At 46.0% G+C, this 17,774-nt stretch overlaps 1 protein-coding gene across 1 annotated transcript in view; it reads right to left on the minus strand.

The window, feature by feature from the left end:
* Window positions 1–4,381: 4,381 nt before the first annotated feature.
* The window catches only part of WIPF3 (WAS/WASL interacting protein family member 3), a 32,515-nt gene continuing 19,122 nt past the window's right edge, over window positions 4,382–17,774 (minus strand). The window contains exons 9-10 of the mRNA XM_029918434.1: window positions 8,683–8,759; window positions 4,382–6,667 (exon numbers count right to left, since the gene is read on the minus strand). Of these exons, the coding sequence (XP_029774294.1) occupies window positions 6,644–6,667; window positions 8,683–8,759 (101 nt within the window). The 3' untranslated portion in view covers window positions 4,382–6,643. The remainder of the gene's footprint in view (window positions 6,668–8,682; window positions 8,760–17,774) is intronic.

Here is a 17,774-nt window from a genome sequence, read left to right on the forward strand (position 1 = left end):
TTAGTGTCCTTGTGTTTCATGAATAAGTGTGGGTGTCAGTCACAACAGAGAAAATGCATGAAGGGGGATATATTTTTCCAACTGGAATCTTCATCAAACCTAATCAGCTTAGTGTTTCCACCATGGTGTGCCCTTCTGTGAATAACTTCACTCTTTGCAAATAAACACAAAAGCACAATGAGACACCCCTTCAGACCCTTCAGGATGGCTACCATCAAAAGCAGAAAATAAGTGTTGGGGAGGGTACAGAGATGTCGGAGCCCTGTACAGTATTGGTGGGAGTATAAAATGGTGTAAATGCTGTGGGAAACAGTCCTCAAAAACTTTGAAAAAATAGAAGTAGCATATAACCAAGCAAATCTACTTCTGAGTATATGTGCAAAAGAATTGCAAGCCAGGTCTCAGAGATATTTTTATACCTGTGTTCATAGCAGCCCTACTCACAATGGCCACAGCGTGGAAGCAATATCAGTATCCACAGAGATTTTTCTAAGTGAGATAAGCCAGTATCAAGAAGGCAAATATTGTACGATTCCATTTACATAAGGTCCCAAGAGTAGTCAAACTCATAGAGCCAGAAAGTGTAACGGTGGTTGCCAGGGGCTGGGGGGAAGGGGAACTGTATTTTGTCTGAGCGGTAGAGTGGGGTTTTTTTTTGTTGTTGTTTTTAAGTTTGTTTATTTATTTTGAGAGAGAGGGGGAGAGAATCCCAGGCAGGCTCCACACTGTCAGCACAGAACCCACTGCGGGGCTCGATCTCACAAAGCGCAAGATCATGACCCAAGCCAAAATCAGGAGTCAGTTGCTTAACCAACTGAGCCACCCAGGCGCCCTGAGAGTTTTAGTTTTGCAAGATGGTAAGAGTGCTGGGGATGAGTTGCACAATAATGTGAATGTACTTAACACCACTGAACTGTACACTTAAAATTTTTTTTTAATGTTTGTGTACTTATTTTGAGACAGAGAGCAAGCAGGGGAGGGTCAGAGAAAGAGAGGGGGGAGAGAGAATCTCAGGCAGGCTGTGCACTGTCAGTGCTCCGTCTCACAAACCATGAGACCACACCTGAGCTGAGATCAAGAGTCCTACACTTAACTACCTGAGCCACCAGGCGCCCCTGAGCTGTGCACTTAAACATGGTTATGATGGTAAATTTCTTACCTATATTTTAGCACAATTTAACAAACAAAAAAACTGCACTAGAAACAGAAGTCTAGATCATTAGAATGGCTGCTGCCTTCTGTGCCAACGGTCTTTAGGTTATAACCATAGCAGCTCCGAAAGAGGAAAAGGTGCCACTTAAGACAAAGGCCAGCTCTCTCCACTCTTGTGACCTGAAAACGGCAGACTGTTTCCATGATTTGGTCTCCACCACTACAGGCAAAAAGCAACTGAATACCTTGTTTGTGAAAATAGGACTTAGTCACTGTCACAAGGTGATCTGTGTCACGGGTCAAGGTCAGAGTAGATGACTGCCTCATTGATATGACAAGGAACTCCTGGCTATTTAAATTTTATTTCCAACCTTTTTTTTTTTTCATAAACATAACCTTCTGCTACAAAGCTCCAAGATGAAAGAGCATAAGTTGGCTGCGGCTGCTGTAATAAAACACCATGAACTGGTTGGCTTAAACAGAAATTTATTATCCCACACGGGCGCCTGGGTGGCTCAGTTGGTTAAGCGTCCTACTTCGGCTCAGGTCATGATCTCACGTTTTGTGGGTTCGAGCCCCGCGTTGGGCTCTGTGCTGACAGCTAGCTCAGAGCCTGGAGCCTGTCTTTGGATTCTGTGTCTCCCTCTCTCTCTGACCCTCCCCTGATTGCACTGTCTCTCTCTGTCTCTCAAAAATAAATAAATTTTAAAAAACATAAGAGAAATGTATTGTCCCACAGTTCTAGAAGTTCGATATCCCAAGCCAAGGTGTGAGTGAGGGCAGTTCCCTCAGAGGCTATGAGGGACAATCCGTCTCTGCCTCCGCCCTCACTTCTGGTGGTCTGCTGGCGGTAATTTGGCATTTCTTGGCCTGTGGCATCACCTTGACTCCGTCTTCCTCTTCACATAGCATTCTCCCTGAGTATATGTACGGGTCCACATTCCTTTATTACAGGGACACCAGTCACACTGGATGAGGGCCTGCCCTACTTTGGTGTGACCTCATCTGCACTAACTACACCTGCAACCTTCTTCCCAAACAGTGTCAGAGGTATGGGGTGAGGACTTCTACATATGAATTTTTGGAAGACATCATTGAGCCCATAACAGAACAGGCTCATGAAAGATGCCCAAAACTCTGGGGCGCAGTGTAAGAATTCAGATCTTGCCTCTGGAGTCCACGGCCCTTCCCATGAAGCCGCTTCCCTACCCCTTCTAGTACCACCTCTCCCACCCTTAACTATCAGAGGTGCCTAAAATGACAGCTTCTTCACCTCTGTAATCCATGGCTTTGAAGTTCATCATCCCCTCCGTCAATTATCTTGGGCCCCTGCTTTTCTTCTCTACTCATTGGCCCTTTCAGTCGTTAAAGAGCGTATCTCTAACTCTGCTAATAAGAGGGCAGATAAAACAAGTCGGGTCCTTAACTAATTCAGATGCAAAGTGTGTTTAGCAGCTAACTTTGAAATTCGCTTCTAGATGAGATGTATGCCGGGAGCCTCTATGAATTTTCATTACTGCCTTCTCCTTGTTCTCCAACAGCAGAGCCAGTGGAGTGTGGCCTGAGCAGCAACGCTTCCATCTAGGCGGGAGGGCTGGAGTGTGGGTAGCCAGCGACGGCCCTGTTTGTGACTCAGCGTGTAATGAGCACATGGCTTGTACCCTAGAGCATGGGCTATGCCGATACCTGGGTCCTTTGAGACCCAAGGGTTAAGGGCTTATCTAGGTCTATCTTCACTTCACCACTGTATGCTTAAGTACATATTTGTGTCCCCATTTCATAGATGAGGAAACTGAGAGACAGACGGTCACATAACTTACATCCTCAAACTTGTAAGAGGCACAGTAGAGATTCAGATCTATGTTTGCCCCTAAGCCAGCTTACCTAGCAGGTGAACCGCATCTCCTCTGTGCTACTTACTGAAGAGGCCACCTGAAAATACTATGGTGGAGATCAAGATGATACTGCCTCGTACAGATTCTGCGAGAGGTTTGTGAAGTTGGGGGCAGGTGCTGAGTGCACTTAAGATCAAAAGTGGTTTCATCTTAACACAAATTAGAGGAATTCTATAAGCAATGGTCTCTGCCCATTTTATATTAATAAAACAATACACTGTAACCTATTTTTTAAGAAAATGTGTTTGAGAGGCACCTCAGGCTCAGTTGGTTAAGTGTCTGACTCTTGATTTTGGCTCAGGTCATGATCTCACGGTCCATGAGATCGAGCCCTGTGTTGGGTTCTGTGCTATCAGTGCAGAGTCTGCTTGTTATTCTCTCTCTCCCTCTCTCTCTCTCTCTCTCGGCCTCTCCCCTGCTCATGCTCACTCTCTTTCCTTCAAAATAAACATTTTAAAAAATTTTAACATTTATTTATTTTTGAGAGACAGAGGAAGAGCAGGGGAGGGGTAGAGAGAGGGAGGGAGAATCTGAAGCAGGCTCCAGGCTCTGAGCTGTTAGCACAGAGCCTGACACGGTCCTCAAACTCACTGACTGTGAAATCATGATCTGAGCCAAAGTCAGATGCTTAACTGACTGAGCCACCCAGGCACCCCAAACATATTTTTTAAAAGATGAAAACAAACTGAGGGCTGAAGAAGGAGGGGGGAATGGGTAAGGGGGTGATGGTCATGGAGGGGGCACTTGTGGGAAAGAGCACTGGGTATTATATGGAAACCAACTTGGCAATAAACTATTTTAAAAAATTTTCTTAAAAGATGAAAAGAAAATACATTTGAGAAAGATTTTCCCTTGGTTGCTTTTCTGAAATACCCATCCGTTCCATCTAGCCACAAAAGCTAGGAAAACACCACGTCGTAGGTTAGTAAGAAACATCAGCTGAGACAGAAAGGCCCCATTTCAGACAGGGCATGTTGCAGCAGATGTTGGTGCCTATGTGAGCATCCATGCCCTGTTGTTCTTTTTTTTTTAATGTTTTATTTATTTTTGATACAGAAGAGACAGAGCATGAGAGGGGGAGGGGCAGAGAGAGGAGACACAGAACTGGAAGCAGGCTCCAGGCTCTGAGCTAGCTGTCAGCACAGAGCCTGATGCGGGGCTCGAACCCACGAACGTGAGATCTGACCTGAGCCGAAGTCGGAGGCTTAACCGGCTGAGCCACCCAGGCGCCCCGCCCTGTTGTTCTTAAAAGCCCTTCTAACCCTTACAAATGGTTGGCTTAGATGGGTACTGATGCCCCTCGAAGGGTTTTAACAAGAACACGAGCAGAAGCATTTCCACTTATTAAAGTTTATTAGGTACAAAGAAAGGAGTCTGCGGAGGGCACATCAATAAATACAAAATGCCTATGAAACACAGGGGAGCCACAGGCGACGGGGTCCGCGAGACCCTGGGGAGCCGTGAGGGTGCTGTGGTTCGTCGCCTCTGCAGAAGTTTACGGTCAAGGGGCTAAACCTCTGTCCTGCCAGAAGTAGGAGTTTGAAGGGTGTGAAATTCAGTGATAGGTCTCGAGGAGAGATGTCATGCCAGATTCCTGAGAGTTCTCCCTAACTGCGATTTTTGGTTTCTGCTCATCCCTTCCCTCTGTCCTTGATGGTTTTATTTTTAATTTCTATCCCAGTGGCACGGAACATGAATGTATAAACACCTCATCAGGGCAGCTAGTCTATTCTGAAGGTGGAATTGCCTTTGTCCTGGGCCTTCCTAATCATGATCATTAAAACCCTTGTAATTATTTTATACACCTGGGAGGGAGACAGAGTGGATATCGTTATAGTAAAGAAATTCTGACCTTTTGGGAACCTTCCAGAGCCAATAAAACAAATCAGCTGTGCCCAGAGCTGATGACCTGCAAAAGCTTCTTTTCCATTGATTTAGCAGTTACAATTTGGCGTGATTGATTCCCCCAGAGAGGGGCACTTGACCTTGCTCAGTTTCCCCTATCTGGAATGAGGAAGCACAACAGTATTGTAGGACGCCATCTTAGTCTTTATTCTAGACAACAGCTGAGTGTATGCAGCTACGTCTGCCCAAACCCTCCTGACCGGCTACCTCTTTTGGATGGCTGGGTCTGGACCCGGTGTCCTTCAGGTCTGAGCACGTGAGTGGATTGTTCTAAATGACACTTATTTTTCCACTGCTCTTCCCGCCTCTCCCTCTCGATTTCCTTCCGTCTTCACCTATTCTGAGCACAGACCCCGGGGTCAGTCTGCTTCCTTCTATTTCCTCTCCTTCCTCTGGCATAGCTTCCCCTCCAAGGACAAGGAGCAATTGGGGTCAGGTGCAGGCAAAAACACACTTCCACACTTTCTCGGGCCAGCTCAAGAAAGAGGGTGTGAGAACAGCAGCTAGAGCCCGTCCAGACCAGTTCCATATTCAATGGCCACTGCACTTCCATACTTACCACCATGGAGGAGCACCTGCCATGGGGAAGGGAGAGCTCTCAGACCAGTCAGGTCCTCTTTAGCTCATAAGGGAGCTGGGTTTGCCAGGCGGGTGCTTCCAAGGTTCCTAAGGGTGGGGGTGAGGCACCAGGTATGTGAGGCAGATATTTGCTAATATGGTTCAGTCTACACTTTCTCATGTCATATATTCTGTGGAAATCCTGCTCCCGGGGAGAAAACAAAAAACCATCTCTGAGATAGAATTTGTAATTGACTATAATAATAATGAGTTAAGTATATTTCTAACTTGCAGGAAAAAATACCAAAATCACATAAGTCTTGCCTTACCCTGGCTGCCAGCCTGGGGGCTAGGGCCTTAGTGGGACAGAAGGAATGAGAACATGGGGCGGGGGGGCGCGGAGAGGATACTGTAAATGGTAAGAGCATTGGCTACTTGTAGGGTCATTCCATTACAAAAGGGCCCTGTGGTTGGCATTGGAGGGGCCACACCCACTCTTGCCTTTATTTTGCGTTCTATTTACATTAGGCAGCAAAAAAAAAAAAAAAAAAAAATTCCCTGTACTGCAAAACAGAAGCGAGACACGGCATCTCGTTCACTGGAGGCTGTGTGGCATTGTTTGGGTGTGGGGATACACTACTCTCTCTGAGCTGCATCATTTATAAGGCATTATTTGGTTTGATTTTGCAGTTTGTGTGATGAGAATATAGAATCATGCCAATAAGAAGCTGTCATGGATGCTAGGACTCTGGGACTACTTGCAAACTAAGGAATCTTCTAGAAACGGTTCAGGAAGGGCCAGCCTGCACGTATATTTACAGTCATGGAACAGACACACCATGGGGTGGGGGCAGGGCTCTATCTGTACTGACAGATGAATGACGAGACGCATCTTAAAAAAATTGGAGAAACATAATGTGGGTGTGTTTTTAAATTACTCAAAAGTCGACTCCGTACGGACTTAAAGCCTGTGCAAACTATGTATTTACAATAAATAAATGCTCCACTCTGAGCTTGTATGTCAACTGAATTACAGCTCGAGTGTGGCGAGGACAGACACGTTCTCCTGGGGACGCCCATCTGGCAGTGGGGAGCCCCCGCTGGCTCACAGGACATTGGCTTCATCTGCCTTCTCACCGGAGTGTCTTTAGAGATAACTGTGGAAAGACGATAACATTACCAGGTGGACTGACCAGACTCTCCACACACAAACAGCCCGCCCTGGGGCTGGGCACCAAGGCCTTTCCGCATTCACATAAGGCTGCCAGGGCCTGATGGTCCCATCCTGGGCAAGGGGCTGATTTTTCACCAAGGGGGTTGTGGGTAGAAAAGGGATGAAATGGGACATAGAGTTGATGGCAAATGAAGACTTAATGCCAACTTAATAAACATTTATGAGATCAAACACCAGTCCTTGACAGAAACTCAAGAAAAACAAAGAACTTCCTGGAGACCCCAAGACAAGGCAGTGGGAGAGAGAGAGGGCCAGAGACCTTCCGATTTCCAGCCCAGAACTCCCACCCACGCACGGATCACTTGGGCCTCCTAGCTGGAAACGAGGAGGGCCCCTTGGGGCGGTTTGCTTTGTCTACAACACATCAAATCTCTCCAGGTGATTGCTTTTTGTCTCACCGAAGTGAAAAGGAATTACGATGGTGTCCAGCTAGATGTAAGGAAGATCTTCTTGACTATGGGATGCTCAAGGAGACTTTATGATCCATCCTTGACTAGACTTCCATGGGCTCTGGTGAGTTAAGCGTGTGCCTGCCCTGAGCCAGAGACCAGACGCCACACACACAATGTTTAGTCTGTCCGGCTGTGTCTGAAGGTGAGGATGACTCCTGTCCTGGTGATCTGAACACACCAGGAAGAGCAGAGAGGTAGTGGGAGGAGCCCCAGACAAGGAGTCCGAAGTCATGCCCTCAGGCAAGTTCCTTAGCCCCTTGGGGCTCAGTTTTCTTGTCTGAAAAAGTATCATTAAAGGTATCTCTCCAGCTTACATCACAGGGTACCTAAAAGGATCAAAGGAGATCCCATATGCAAGTTATCTGAAAAAAAATGTAAAGAACTGTATAATGTGGGGGCTATTACTTTCATTATTACTGCATTTTTCTGGCCACAAGAGTAATGTATTCGCTGTAGAAAATTCAGGAATTGCAGAAATGCCCTAGGAAGAAAGTAGAAAATCCACTCCCATCTCCCAGAGCGCCTGCCTGCTAATTCTGCGTATATTCCTCCGTCTTCTTTTGTCCTATGCATATATGCTTCTCCCTTAACTGCAACCATACACCCAGTTTTGAGCCTGTGATCACTCTTTTCACAATTCTTAGATGAGCCGCGGTTAGAAAAGGGGGGGCTCGCCTTCCTGCAAGGAAATCATCCTGGCGTCAAGGACCTCATTCTGCCTCTCATGTCCCTTGCCATGCTGTCCCATGTGGCTGCAGAAGGGCCCAGTTTAACAGGAGGCCACCTTCTTTGTCACATAGAACTCTGAAACAAGGAGGAGGCCAGGGCAGGACTCAATGCATGTTTGCAAAGTGATAAAGGGCCTTTATAGATGAGACCCTGTGGTGGGCAGTGAGAGACGTCACTTCCGCCCGGGAGCAGGAGATGGTCTGTCCAAGCTGCCTTGTGTGAGAAGGAGGGCATTTTGTCAAAGACTTGTCTTATCCCAAAAGAACCTGTCTGGGTCTCTTCCCAGCTTTAATTTGTGACTAAATTTGGCCAAAAGATGCTATCTTGTCCATGGGAGAAAAGCCCTGTGGGTGCGCTAAGATACCCTGCATTCTATAGACGACACAGAACCCTGAATTCCGCTGGATGCACATTACAGGGTTTTGTCCCCTGGCTTCTCAAGCCATTGTAACCAGGGAAGAATGAACTGGGGGGGGGGGGAAGGGGACACTGTTGCAGAGTGATTCCCAGGGGGTTCTGGGTTGCCAATCTTGCTTCTGGATGTGAAGGGGACTCCCCCTTTCATTCTTCAGAGTCTGAAACTGTAAGTGTTTCATTCTAGCTGCAAATAAAGGTACATCAAATGGCTTCCCCTGAGGCAAAAAAAGAGTCTGTGCAAAAAATATAAAGCTTCAAGGAGAAGGCACGCCCTCGGCATTTCTGGGGGCCCCCTGAGGAATTCCTGCTTTTACATTCAGAGACCTGAGGGACGTGTTACCTGAGAATTTCTGCCTTTGATGTCATCCGAGCTCTGCCCTGCTGCCTCGGCATGGAGCCAGGGACCAGGTGTCCGGCCTGAAAGACACAGGAACGATCTCATCATCTATTGGCCCGGGGACCACCGTGCGCTACACGGAGAAACGCAGACTAAACCAGCGCTTAAAGCAACAGCAGAGGAACCAAGGGTAACATGAGCCCGTGAACCTGAGACCTTCGGCTCCTGGCCCTAGACTGTGTATTTCCACCCACTGCTCTAGGTCACAGATGCCCAGGGTCTCGTCCAATCTGCAGGAAGAAGAACAGGTTAGAGAGGGCTGGCGTCTAAATGCCCAGGGTTCACTACTTCATGATAGAGTATAAAGTAGCCATTGAATGTTTACAAAGGCCCAAGTAATTTGGGGAGATGTCTGAAGTTTAGTAGAAAAAAGCAGGCTAGAAATTGTTTAAATAGAATGATCTGACCATTTTTAAAAAAAGGAAATAATATATTGAATTGGTTCCTCCTGGATTTACTGGGTTTTTTTAATCTCTTAAAAATACTTTTTAAGTTTTCTACAATGAACATGTAAGTCATCTTAATCTGTTAAGATACAGGTTTTTTTCGGGGGTGCTTGGGTGGCTCAGTTGGTTAAGTGTCTAACTCTTGGTTTCAGCTCAGGTCATGATCTCACAGTTCATGTGTTCGTGCCCCACATTGGGCTCCTGTGCTGACAGTACAGGGCCTGCTTGGGGTTCTCTTTCTCTCTCTCTACCCTACCCCCACTTGCTCGCTCTCTCTCAAAAAAAAAAAACAACCCCATAAAAAACTACCTTTTTTTTAAAGTTTATTTATTTTTGAGAGAGAGAGAGAGAGAGAGAGAGAGGAAGAGAGCATGGGTGGGGGAGAGGAGGAGACAGAATCCCAAGCAGACTCTGCGCTGGCAGCACAGAGCCCGATATGGGGCTCAAACTCACAAACCATGAGATCATGACCTGAGCCTACGTCAAGAGACGGACGCTTATAAGACTGAGCCCACAGGTGCCTCCAAGATCCAATTTTTAAAATGAACTGACACATAGAATGGTCCTAACAACTTATAAAACATTAATCCAATGGACACTGAGATTTTCATTAAAACATGTTTTAAATTAATGAGTGCATTTGTTCTAGGATAAAGATATTTTGGGGCAAACGACATAGGGTGTGCTAGATTTTTAGCCAGTATATTAACTAAGTTAAAAGTTTTGACACTGACATATAGCTGCTGACCTAATTCCATGTGGCAGGATGGCCTTGAAATTACTTCTTAGATTTAAGAAACTCCAGTCTACTACGGGAAAAACTTTCCTCTAGGCCAGAGTTTCTTAACTAGGCTCTCCTGACATTTGGGCTGGATGACTGCTGTGGGAGCTGCCTGGGAGCTGCAGGCTATTTCAGTGCATCGCTCGTCTCTCTACCCACTAGATGCCTGGAGGACCTCCCTCAGGCCCCAGAGCCTTTGTAACAACAAAAAATGTCTTCAGACAGTGCCAAATGTCCCCTGGGGGCAAAATCCCCCCTTGGGAGAACTGCTGGGCAATAAGACTGGTTTCTCTGTAGGAGACTAGTGCCCACGAGTTTTCATAAATACAACTGGAAACAATAGCAGAGCTAAAGGAGAATCCGTTTCTTCATAAAACAGGAAGGAGAATTTTGCATCTTGCTATAAAAGAAACTACTGCTGTTAGAAGTTGGTGGCCTGGAGTTAGGGTTACTCATGGTGCTTTTAATCCAAATACCCTTTTAAGGGTGTTTTCATCTATGAGCTGCCAATATAATTGCTCAGAATTCATCAAGAAGAGCTCTTCTGCTGAAATACTCCTTCACATGGGCTGTGTTCCCACAGAAGAGTGTTTCAGGTTCTCTAAAACAGTGGTTTTCAAACTTTTGGCAACACCAACTCGTATAAGAAATCAAGTTTAGGGGCGCCTAGGTGGCTCAGTGGGTTAAGCATCCCACTTAGGCTCAGGTCATGATCTCATGGTTCATGAGTTCAAGCCCTGCGTCAGGCTCTGTGCTGACAGCTCAGAGCCTGGACTCTGCTTCCGATTCTGTGTCTCCCTCACTCTGCCCCTCTCCTGCTCATGCTCTGACACTCTCAAAAATAAATAAACATTAAAAAATTAAAATAATAATAAAAAGAAACTACATTTTATATCCCTGCTTGTGTCTAGGGCCCTGAGGCAGCCTGAGTGACCGCTGCTGAGGCCTGCTGGCACACAGATGGTCCTCCTTGCCCAGGTATGGACAAAGCTGTGCTGTAGGAGCTGCTCACTATGGAGCAACCAGATATGAAATCCTCTGAATTGAGGGCTTAAAGAAGGAAGTCTGAGCTGGGGCCAAGGGAGCAGAGGCCTGAGGGCCACGCTGGCTTCCAAATTTATTTTTTTTGTCATTCGTAAACCAAGCCAGCTTGTGTCTTTTTGCAGGCACAGAGATACTTTCTTTGCTTTTTGGGGGGTGATGGTGGTTACTGACTTATTATATAATAAAGGATAAAGATGAACAGCAAAATGAGGAAGTATATCAGGCAAGGTCAGGATCTCGATCTTGTCCAGTGAGCAAGAGTTTGTCTTCAGAGTTGGGCATGCGCCACTTTCCAAACGTATGGATGTGTTACCAACCTAGAGGCTCTCCAAATCCCCTACTTTTGGGATTCTCATTGGTGGCTTCACCTTGTAGGTAGACAGGATCGGTCATTAACACAACCTCCAGTCCTCTCCTCTTCCAGGAAGACGGGGGCTGGGCTCAAAGTTCCAAGCTTCTGATGGCTTCATCTTTCTAATGATCCATCCCCATCCAGGATCCCACCAGGCACTGCCTCATTAGAACAAAACATGTTCCTATCACCCAGGAAATCCCAAGAGATTTAGAAAAACTCTGTGTTGGGAACCAGGGTCAAAGACCAGATATTTCAACAACAGGTGCTGGTGGTACTCTTATCACTTAGGAAATGACAAGCGTTCTAGGAGCTTTGTGCCCAAAACTGAGGGCACAGGTGAAATATTTATTTTCTTTAAAAAAGTTTTTTTTAATGTTTGTTTATTTTGGAGAGAGAGAGAGAGAGAGAGAGAGAGAGAGAGAGAGAGAGAGACAGAGCATGAGTCACGTAGGGGCAGAGAGAGAGGGAGACAGAATCCAAAGCAGGCTCCAGGCTCTGAGCTGTCAGCACAGAGCCCGACGCAGGGCTTGAACTCATAAACCATGAGATCATGACCTGAGCCGAAGTCTGATGTTTAGCCGATTAGCCACCCAAGGCACCCCGAAATATATATTTTCTATTATTTCACAGGATACAATTCAGCACATCACATTCTCCTTCCAAGACCAAGCTCCATGAGCTGGAAAGGTCTAGGAAAGTCACATTTTTCAGGAAGGATGCTTTCGGCACAGAAATACTTTCACATCAGAGAAAAAAAATTCATTCTGTAACCGACAGGAGGATGGACACTGCAAGACCTGGAAAAGGGCCAGAGAGGATGTACAGGCAGGGCTGGCCGTTCAAGCTGGGTCTCTTTGAGAGCCCCCCAGAACTCCCACCAGCCTTGTAGCGACTCAGTGTGCTGAAGGGGGGCGCAGTTAGTACAGAGGTGAACTCCTAGGAGAAGCACATCTAACTGGCAGCTTGGGGCCAGCACAAGCTCTCCAAGCTAAAGTCCAGTCCATGTGGCACCAGGTAGAGAGGTTGGAAGGTGTGGCACAGAGCACCCCACATGGAGCAGAGACCTCAGTGTGGCGTCCCCACTATGACCAGGGGTGGGGTACTCTATTTCTGCCTCGGTTTCTTCAGCTGTACAGGAAGGAGTTTGTCTAGATGATCTCAAAGGGCCCTTTCCCTCTAACGCCAGAGGCCTCTCCCAGTCTCTAACCAAAGCCAATGACAGGTTTCACTGGAAATGATAGTTCTAGTTATTTGCCAGATCTAAACCTTAGACAGTGCGCATCTCGCCTTTCCTCTCCTTGCCACCATCATGTCAGAGTTGAGGTTGGTGGGAGCCCTGCCACTCCTTCCTGGGCCACATCCACTTGTAGAGAATTTAGCGGGGTCACCCTGTGTATCATGGGAGCCACACTTCCCCTCCACAGGTGCTCAGGCCAGGGGAGGGCCAATCAGATTCTCTCCCCCGATAACCTGGAGGTTTTTTTTTTTTAAGTTTATTTTGAAAGAAAGAGAGAGTACACGAGTGCAGGGGGGGCAGAGAGAGAGGCAGAGAGAGAACCCCAAGCAGGTCAGTGCAGAGCCTCATGCGGCTCACGGACATGTGGTCCCAACCCATGAACCGTGAGATCATGACCTGAGTGAAACTAAGAGTCAGACTTAACCGACTGAGCCACCCAAGTACCCCTTCCAATAATATGGAATTTTAAAATTAGTGTTAATGATCAAAAAGTAATATATATTTGTTCTAGAAAACTTGGACAAAACAGTGAGGCCTAAGGACGATAAAAACCACCCAGCATTCTCCCTCTGAGCACAAACTACTCCGAACACTTCAGTGTATATGCTTCTAGCCTCTTCTCTTTTCTCTTTATTTGGTCTGCAACTTCTTCTCCCTCTCTGCATAGATTCACAAAATCATTTCTTTATTGAAGAAAATGATAAAGCAGAAAGAACAAAAGTGAGGGGGCAGGAAGGACTATTAAAGAAAGAGCAGTCAGGGAAGAATGGTCTGATAGAGTGCCATTAGATACACGTCCCAAAGGCGGCAGGGAGTGAGTCTCGTGGATATGTGGGGGAAGGGTCCCATAGTAGGAACAGCAAGTACTAAGAGCCCAGAGCCCAGAGGTGGGAGTGTGTTTGGAATTTTCTACCAGTTCCAAGTTCTCTGTGCCGTTGGAGCAAAAGGATTTGGTTTTGTGGGGAGTGGGGCTGGTTGTGTGGGCACTTGACGTAGGGCTTAGGAGCCATGGTGGGAATTTCTAATCGATACAGAGCGAGACAGGAATCCAGTGGAGGATTTGGAGCAGTGGGTGGCCTGACTGGATGTGGGCTCTGGACAAACCATGGGGCCTGCAGTGTGGGGCAGGGAAGCCTGTTGGTAGGTTTCTTGGAGTCTCCAGATGAGAAATGACAGTGGTTTCGGGCAGGCTAAGAGTGGACGAGGAGGTGACAGAGATCAGATTGAAGATATATTTCAGAGGAGGAGTCCCAAGATTTTTCTGGTAAGTTGGATGTGGAGCAAAAGAGGAAGAAAGAAGCCAGAGGTGACTCTAAAGTGGTGGGCATGACAAAGAAAAAAGAAAGAAAACGGAGAAGCAGTGAGGACAAAGTGGAAGGAGAGAAGAGAGGGTTGCCAGAAAATCTAAGTGAAGATGTGCTTCAGAAGGAGGGAGTGATGGACCATGGCTAACACCTCTGACCACTGGCTTTGGTGACATGGAGGTCCCTGGAGGCTTTGCTAAGGGCTCTTCCCATGGTGTGGGGGTGGAGGGAAATGCCCGAAAGGGCAGAAGGAGAGGAAGTAGACACGGCACTGGCTGTGAGCAGAGAAATGGCCCAGGGACCAGAGTAGGTCAAGGGAGACATTTTATAGGCATGATAACACCTTTCCCGGTTCAGAGGAATAAAGGAATGATCTAGAAGAACAGGAATAGTGGTAACAGAATGGGAAGCTGGAAGATAGCTTATGAAGGAGTGAGGTCAACAGTGATGATCGGGGGGTGGGGGGCTAAGATAAGCACAAGGAAGACTCCTCACCTCCCTGCTGCCCTCCACAGAGGTGGAAATAAATGGGCGGCCACTAGCAGTGCCCACAGATTCTCTCAATCTCGGGACAGCTAATCCTTTGATTTTATGACGTGAACCACCCAGGACTGTTAGAGCAGCACTTGGTGGAGAAGTTTCTTTGCTAATGGAAACCATGGTGGGTAGTTTTGCCATAAGTGTAAAGTAACTCTTTTATGTTTTATTATTCTTTAACAATTTTTTAATGCTTATTTATTTTTAAGAGAGAGAGAGAGAGAGAGAGAGAGAGAGAGACAGAGTGCAAGTTGGGGAGGGGCAGAGAGAGGGAGACACAACCTGAAATAGACTCCAGGCTCTGAGCTGTCAGCACAGAGCCTGACGTGGGGCTCGAACTCATGAACTGTGTAATCATGATCTGAGCCAAAGTCGGACGCTCGACTGAGACACTCAGGTGCCCCAGTAACTCTTTTAAAATAGGAACTGGACCATAACATGATACCACTTCACAACTGTTAGGATGGCTACTATCAAAACAAAACCCAGAAAATAACAAGTGTTGGAACCCTTGTGTGCTGTTGATGGGAATATAAAATGGAAATCAATATGGTGGTTCCTCAGAAAATTAAAAATAGAGTTACCATACGATCCAGCAATTCCACTCTGGGCATATACACAAAAGAATTGAAAGAGGGACACAAAGAGACATTTGTAAACCCATGTTCACAGCAGCTTTGTGCACAATAGCCAAAGGTAGAATCCACCCAAGTGTCCACTGATGGATGAGTGGATAAACACACGTCATACGTACATACAATGGGATATTATTTAGCCTTAGAAAAGCAGGGAATTCTGACAGACGCTACAAAGTGAATCACCTTGAGGACATCATGCTAAATGAAAGAAGTCAGTCTCAAAAAGTCAAATATTATAGGACGCCGTGTACGTGAGGTACCAAAAGTAGTCAAGCTCTTAGAGCTGGAAGGTAGACTGCTGGCTGCGATTTTACTGGGTTTACTGGGTGTGGAGCTTCGGTTTTGCAAGATGAAAGGAGTTCTGGAGATGGGTTGCACAGCAATGTGAATGCACTTAACACTGTTGAACTGTGCATTTAGAAATGGTTAAGATGGAAAATTTCATGTTACGTACGTATTTTCAAACTGCAAAAGTTAAAAAAAAAAAAGGAGTTGAGATGTAAGCAAATTTCTAACCAGCCACTTTCCCACTGACCTGACTGCTCGGAAAACCAGACTGAAATGTTGGGTTGGGGGTCATCAGAATGTGAATTTCTTGAGGGCATGTCAGGGGATCATTTATCTAAATCTCTCTAGTGGTTAAGGAACTCAGTAAGTAATGATGATAACTTCATTCTTTCTGCCATCACTATGTTAATAAATATTTGTGAACTATGCAAATTTCCCCAAAGATTCCTACTGATGGCTTGGTTTTTCTTACCTTCTTTTTATTGCACTAAAATACACATAACAGGCAATGAGAAAGAATGAAATATGGCCATTTGTAGGAAAGTGGATGGACCTCTAGGGTGTCATGCTAAGCGAAATAAGTCAGGCAGAGAAGGACAGATACCATATGTTTGCACTCATAGGTCTAACAGGAGAACAGGAGAAACCTAATGGAGGACCAGGGGGAGGAGAAGAGGGAAAGAGAGTTGGGGAGAGAGAGGAACACAAAACCTGAGAGACTACTGAATACTGAAAATGAACTGAGGGTTGAAGCGGAGGGGTGGGGGGGGGAAGGTGGTGGTGATAAAGGAGGGCACTTGTGGGGAAGAGCACTGGGTGTTGTATGGAAACTAATTTGACAATAAACTACTTAAAAAAATACACATAACATTTACCACTGATGACCTTTAGTACATTCACAGTGTTGTGCAACCATCAATTCTGTCTAGTTTCTGAACATATGCATCACCCCAAAAAGAAACCCATACCCATGAGCAGTCACTCCCCATTCTTCATACCCCCCAGCCCTTGACAACTGCTAAATCTACTTTCTTTCTTTTATAAAAAAATTTTTGTTGTTTATTTTCAAGACAGAGAGAGACAGAGCACGAGCAGGGGAGGGGCAGAGAGAGAGGGAGACCCAGAATCTGAAGCAGGCTCCCGGCTCTGGGCTGTCATCAGCACAGAACCCGATGTGGGGCTCAAACCCAATATGGGGCTTGAACCCACAAACCTCGAGATAACCACTTGAGATGAAGTGGGATGCTTGACCGAGTGAGCCACCCAGGTGCCCCTAAAGATTTGTCTGTCTGGATATGTCACACAAATGGAATCTTACAATAAGTGGCCTTTCATGTCTGGCTTCTTTCCCTCATCATGATGTTTCCAAGGTTCATCCATGTTGTGGCATGCATTGGCACTTCATTCCCTTATAGTGTCGAATAGTATTTCATCGTATAGCTCTATGTTTTGTGTATCCATTCATTAGCTGATGGACATTGTGATGTTTCTATCTTTTGGCTATTGTGAATAGTGCTGCTGTGAATATTTTGTACGAGCTCTTGTTTGAACCCATTTTGAGTTCTTTTCAATGTATACCCAGAAATGGAATTGCTGGGTCCTATGGTAATCATATGATTAATTTATTGAGAAACCTAATGCATTAAAAAAATTTTTTTTGAGTGTTTATTTTGAGAGAGAGAAAAAGAATGCAAGCAGGGGAGGGAGGCAGAGAGAGAGAGAGAGAGAGAGAGAGACAGAGACAGAGACAGAGACAGAGAGAGAATGAGAATCCCAAGCAGGCTCCGCCCTAACAGCATGGAGCCCAATGTTGGGCTCAAACTTACAAAGCACAAGATCATGACCTGAGCCGAAACCAAGAGGTGGATGCTTAACTGACTGACCCACCCAGGCTCCCACTAATGCATTTTTCAAACATTAAAAAACTAGGTAAAACCACCCTATCAAAGAAAAAAAACAGCCAATAGCTGTGGAGTGGAGACAGTGAGGAGAACAGGTGGAAAAGCTAAGCATGAGGGGATTTGTGTGCTGTGTGTGTGTCAGAAGCAGAGCGAGAAAGCAAGCCAGTGGGAGGGGTCAAAACTAGAATTGCTACAAAAAAGCGTGAAACAGCCAACACTGTCCCCCAGACACGAAGAACTCTAACTTGGGGAACCAGGTCAATGGGAAGAAGGAAGAAAGCTGTAAGGAGAAATACAATCAGACAGCCATGAACTGTATCAGACTCACACTAATAGAATTAACAAGGTCCTACCCTGTGGCTCACAAGCATGGCAGGAACATGCTAATTTAATTGCACAAGGAAATCACTGGAGTATTTTATGCATGTCAATGTCACATCAATCTAAAACCATATTTTATTTTTGAAATTGCAAACACTCTTTCTGGTCTGTAGGATGTTGGTT

The sequence above is a fragment of the Suricata suricatta genome, chromosome 2 (assembly GCF_006229205.1).
Source record: "Suricata suricatta isolate VVHF042 chromosome 2, meerkat_22Aug2017_6uvM2_HiC, whole genome shotgun sequence".
Classification (NCBI taxonomy): Eukaryota; Metazoa; Chordata; class Mammalia; order Carnivora; family Herpestidae; genus Suricata; species Suricata suricatta.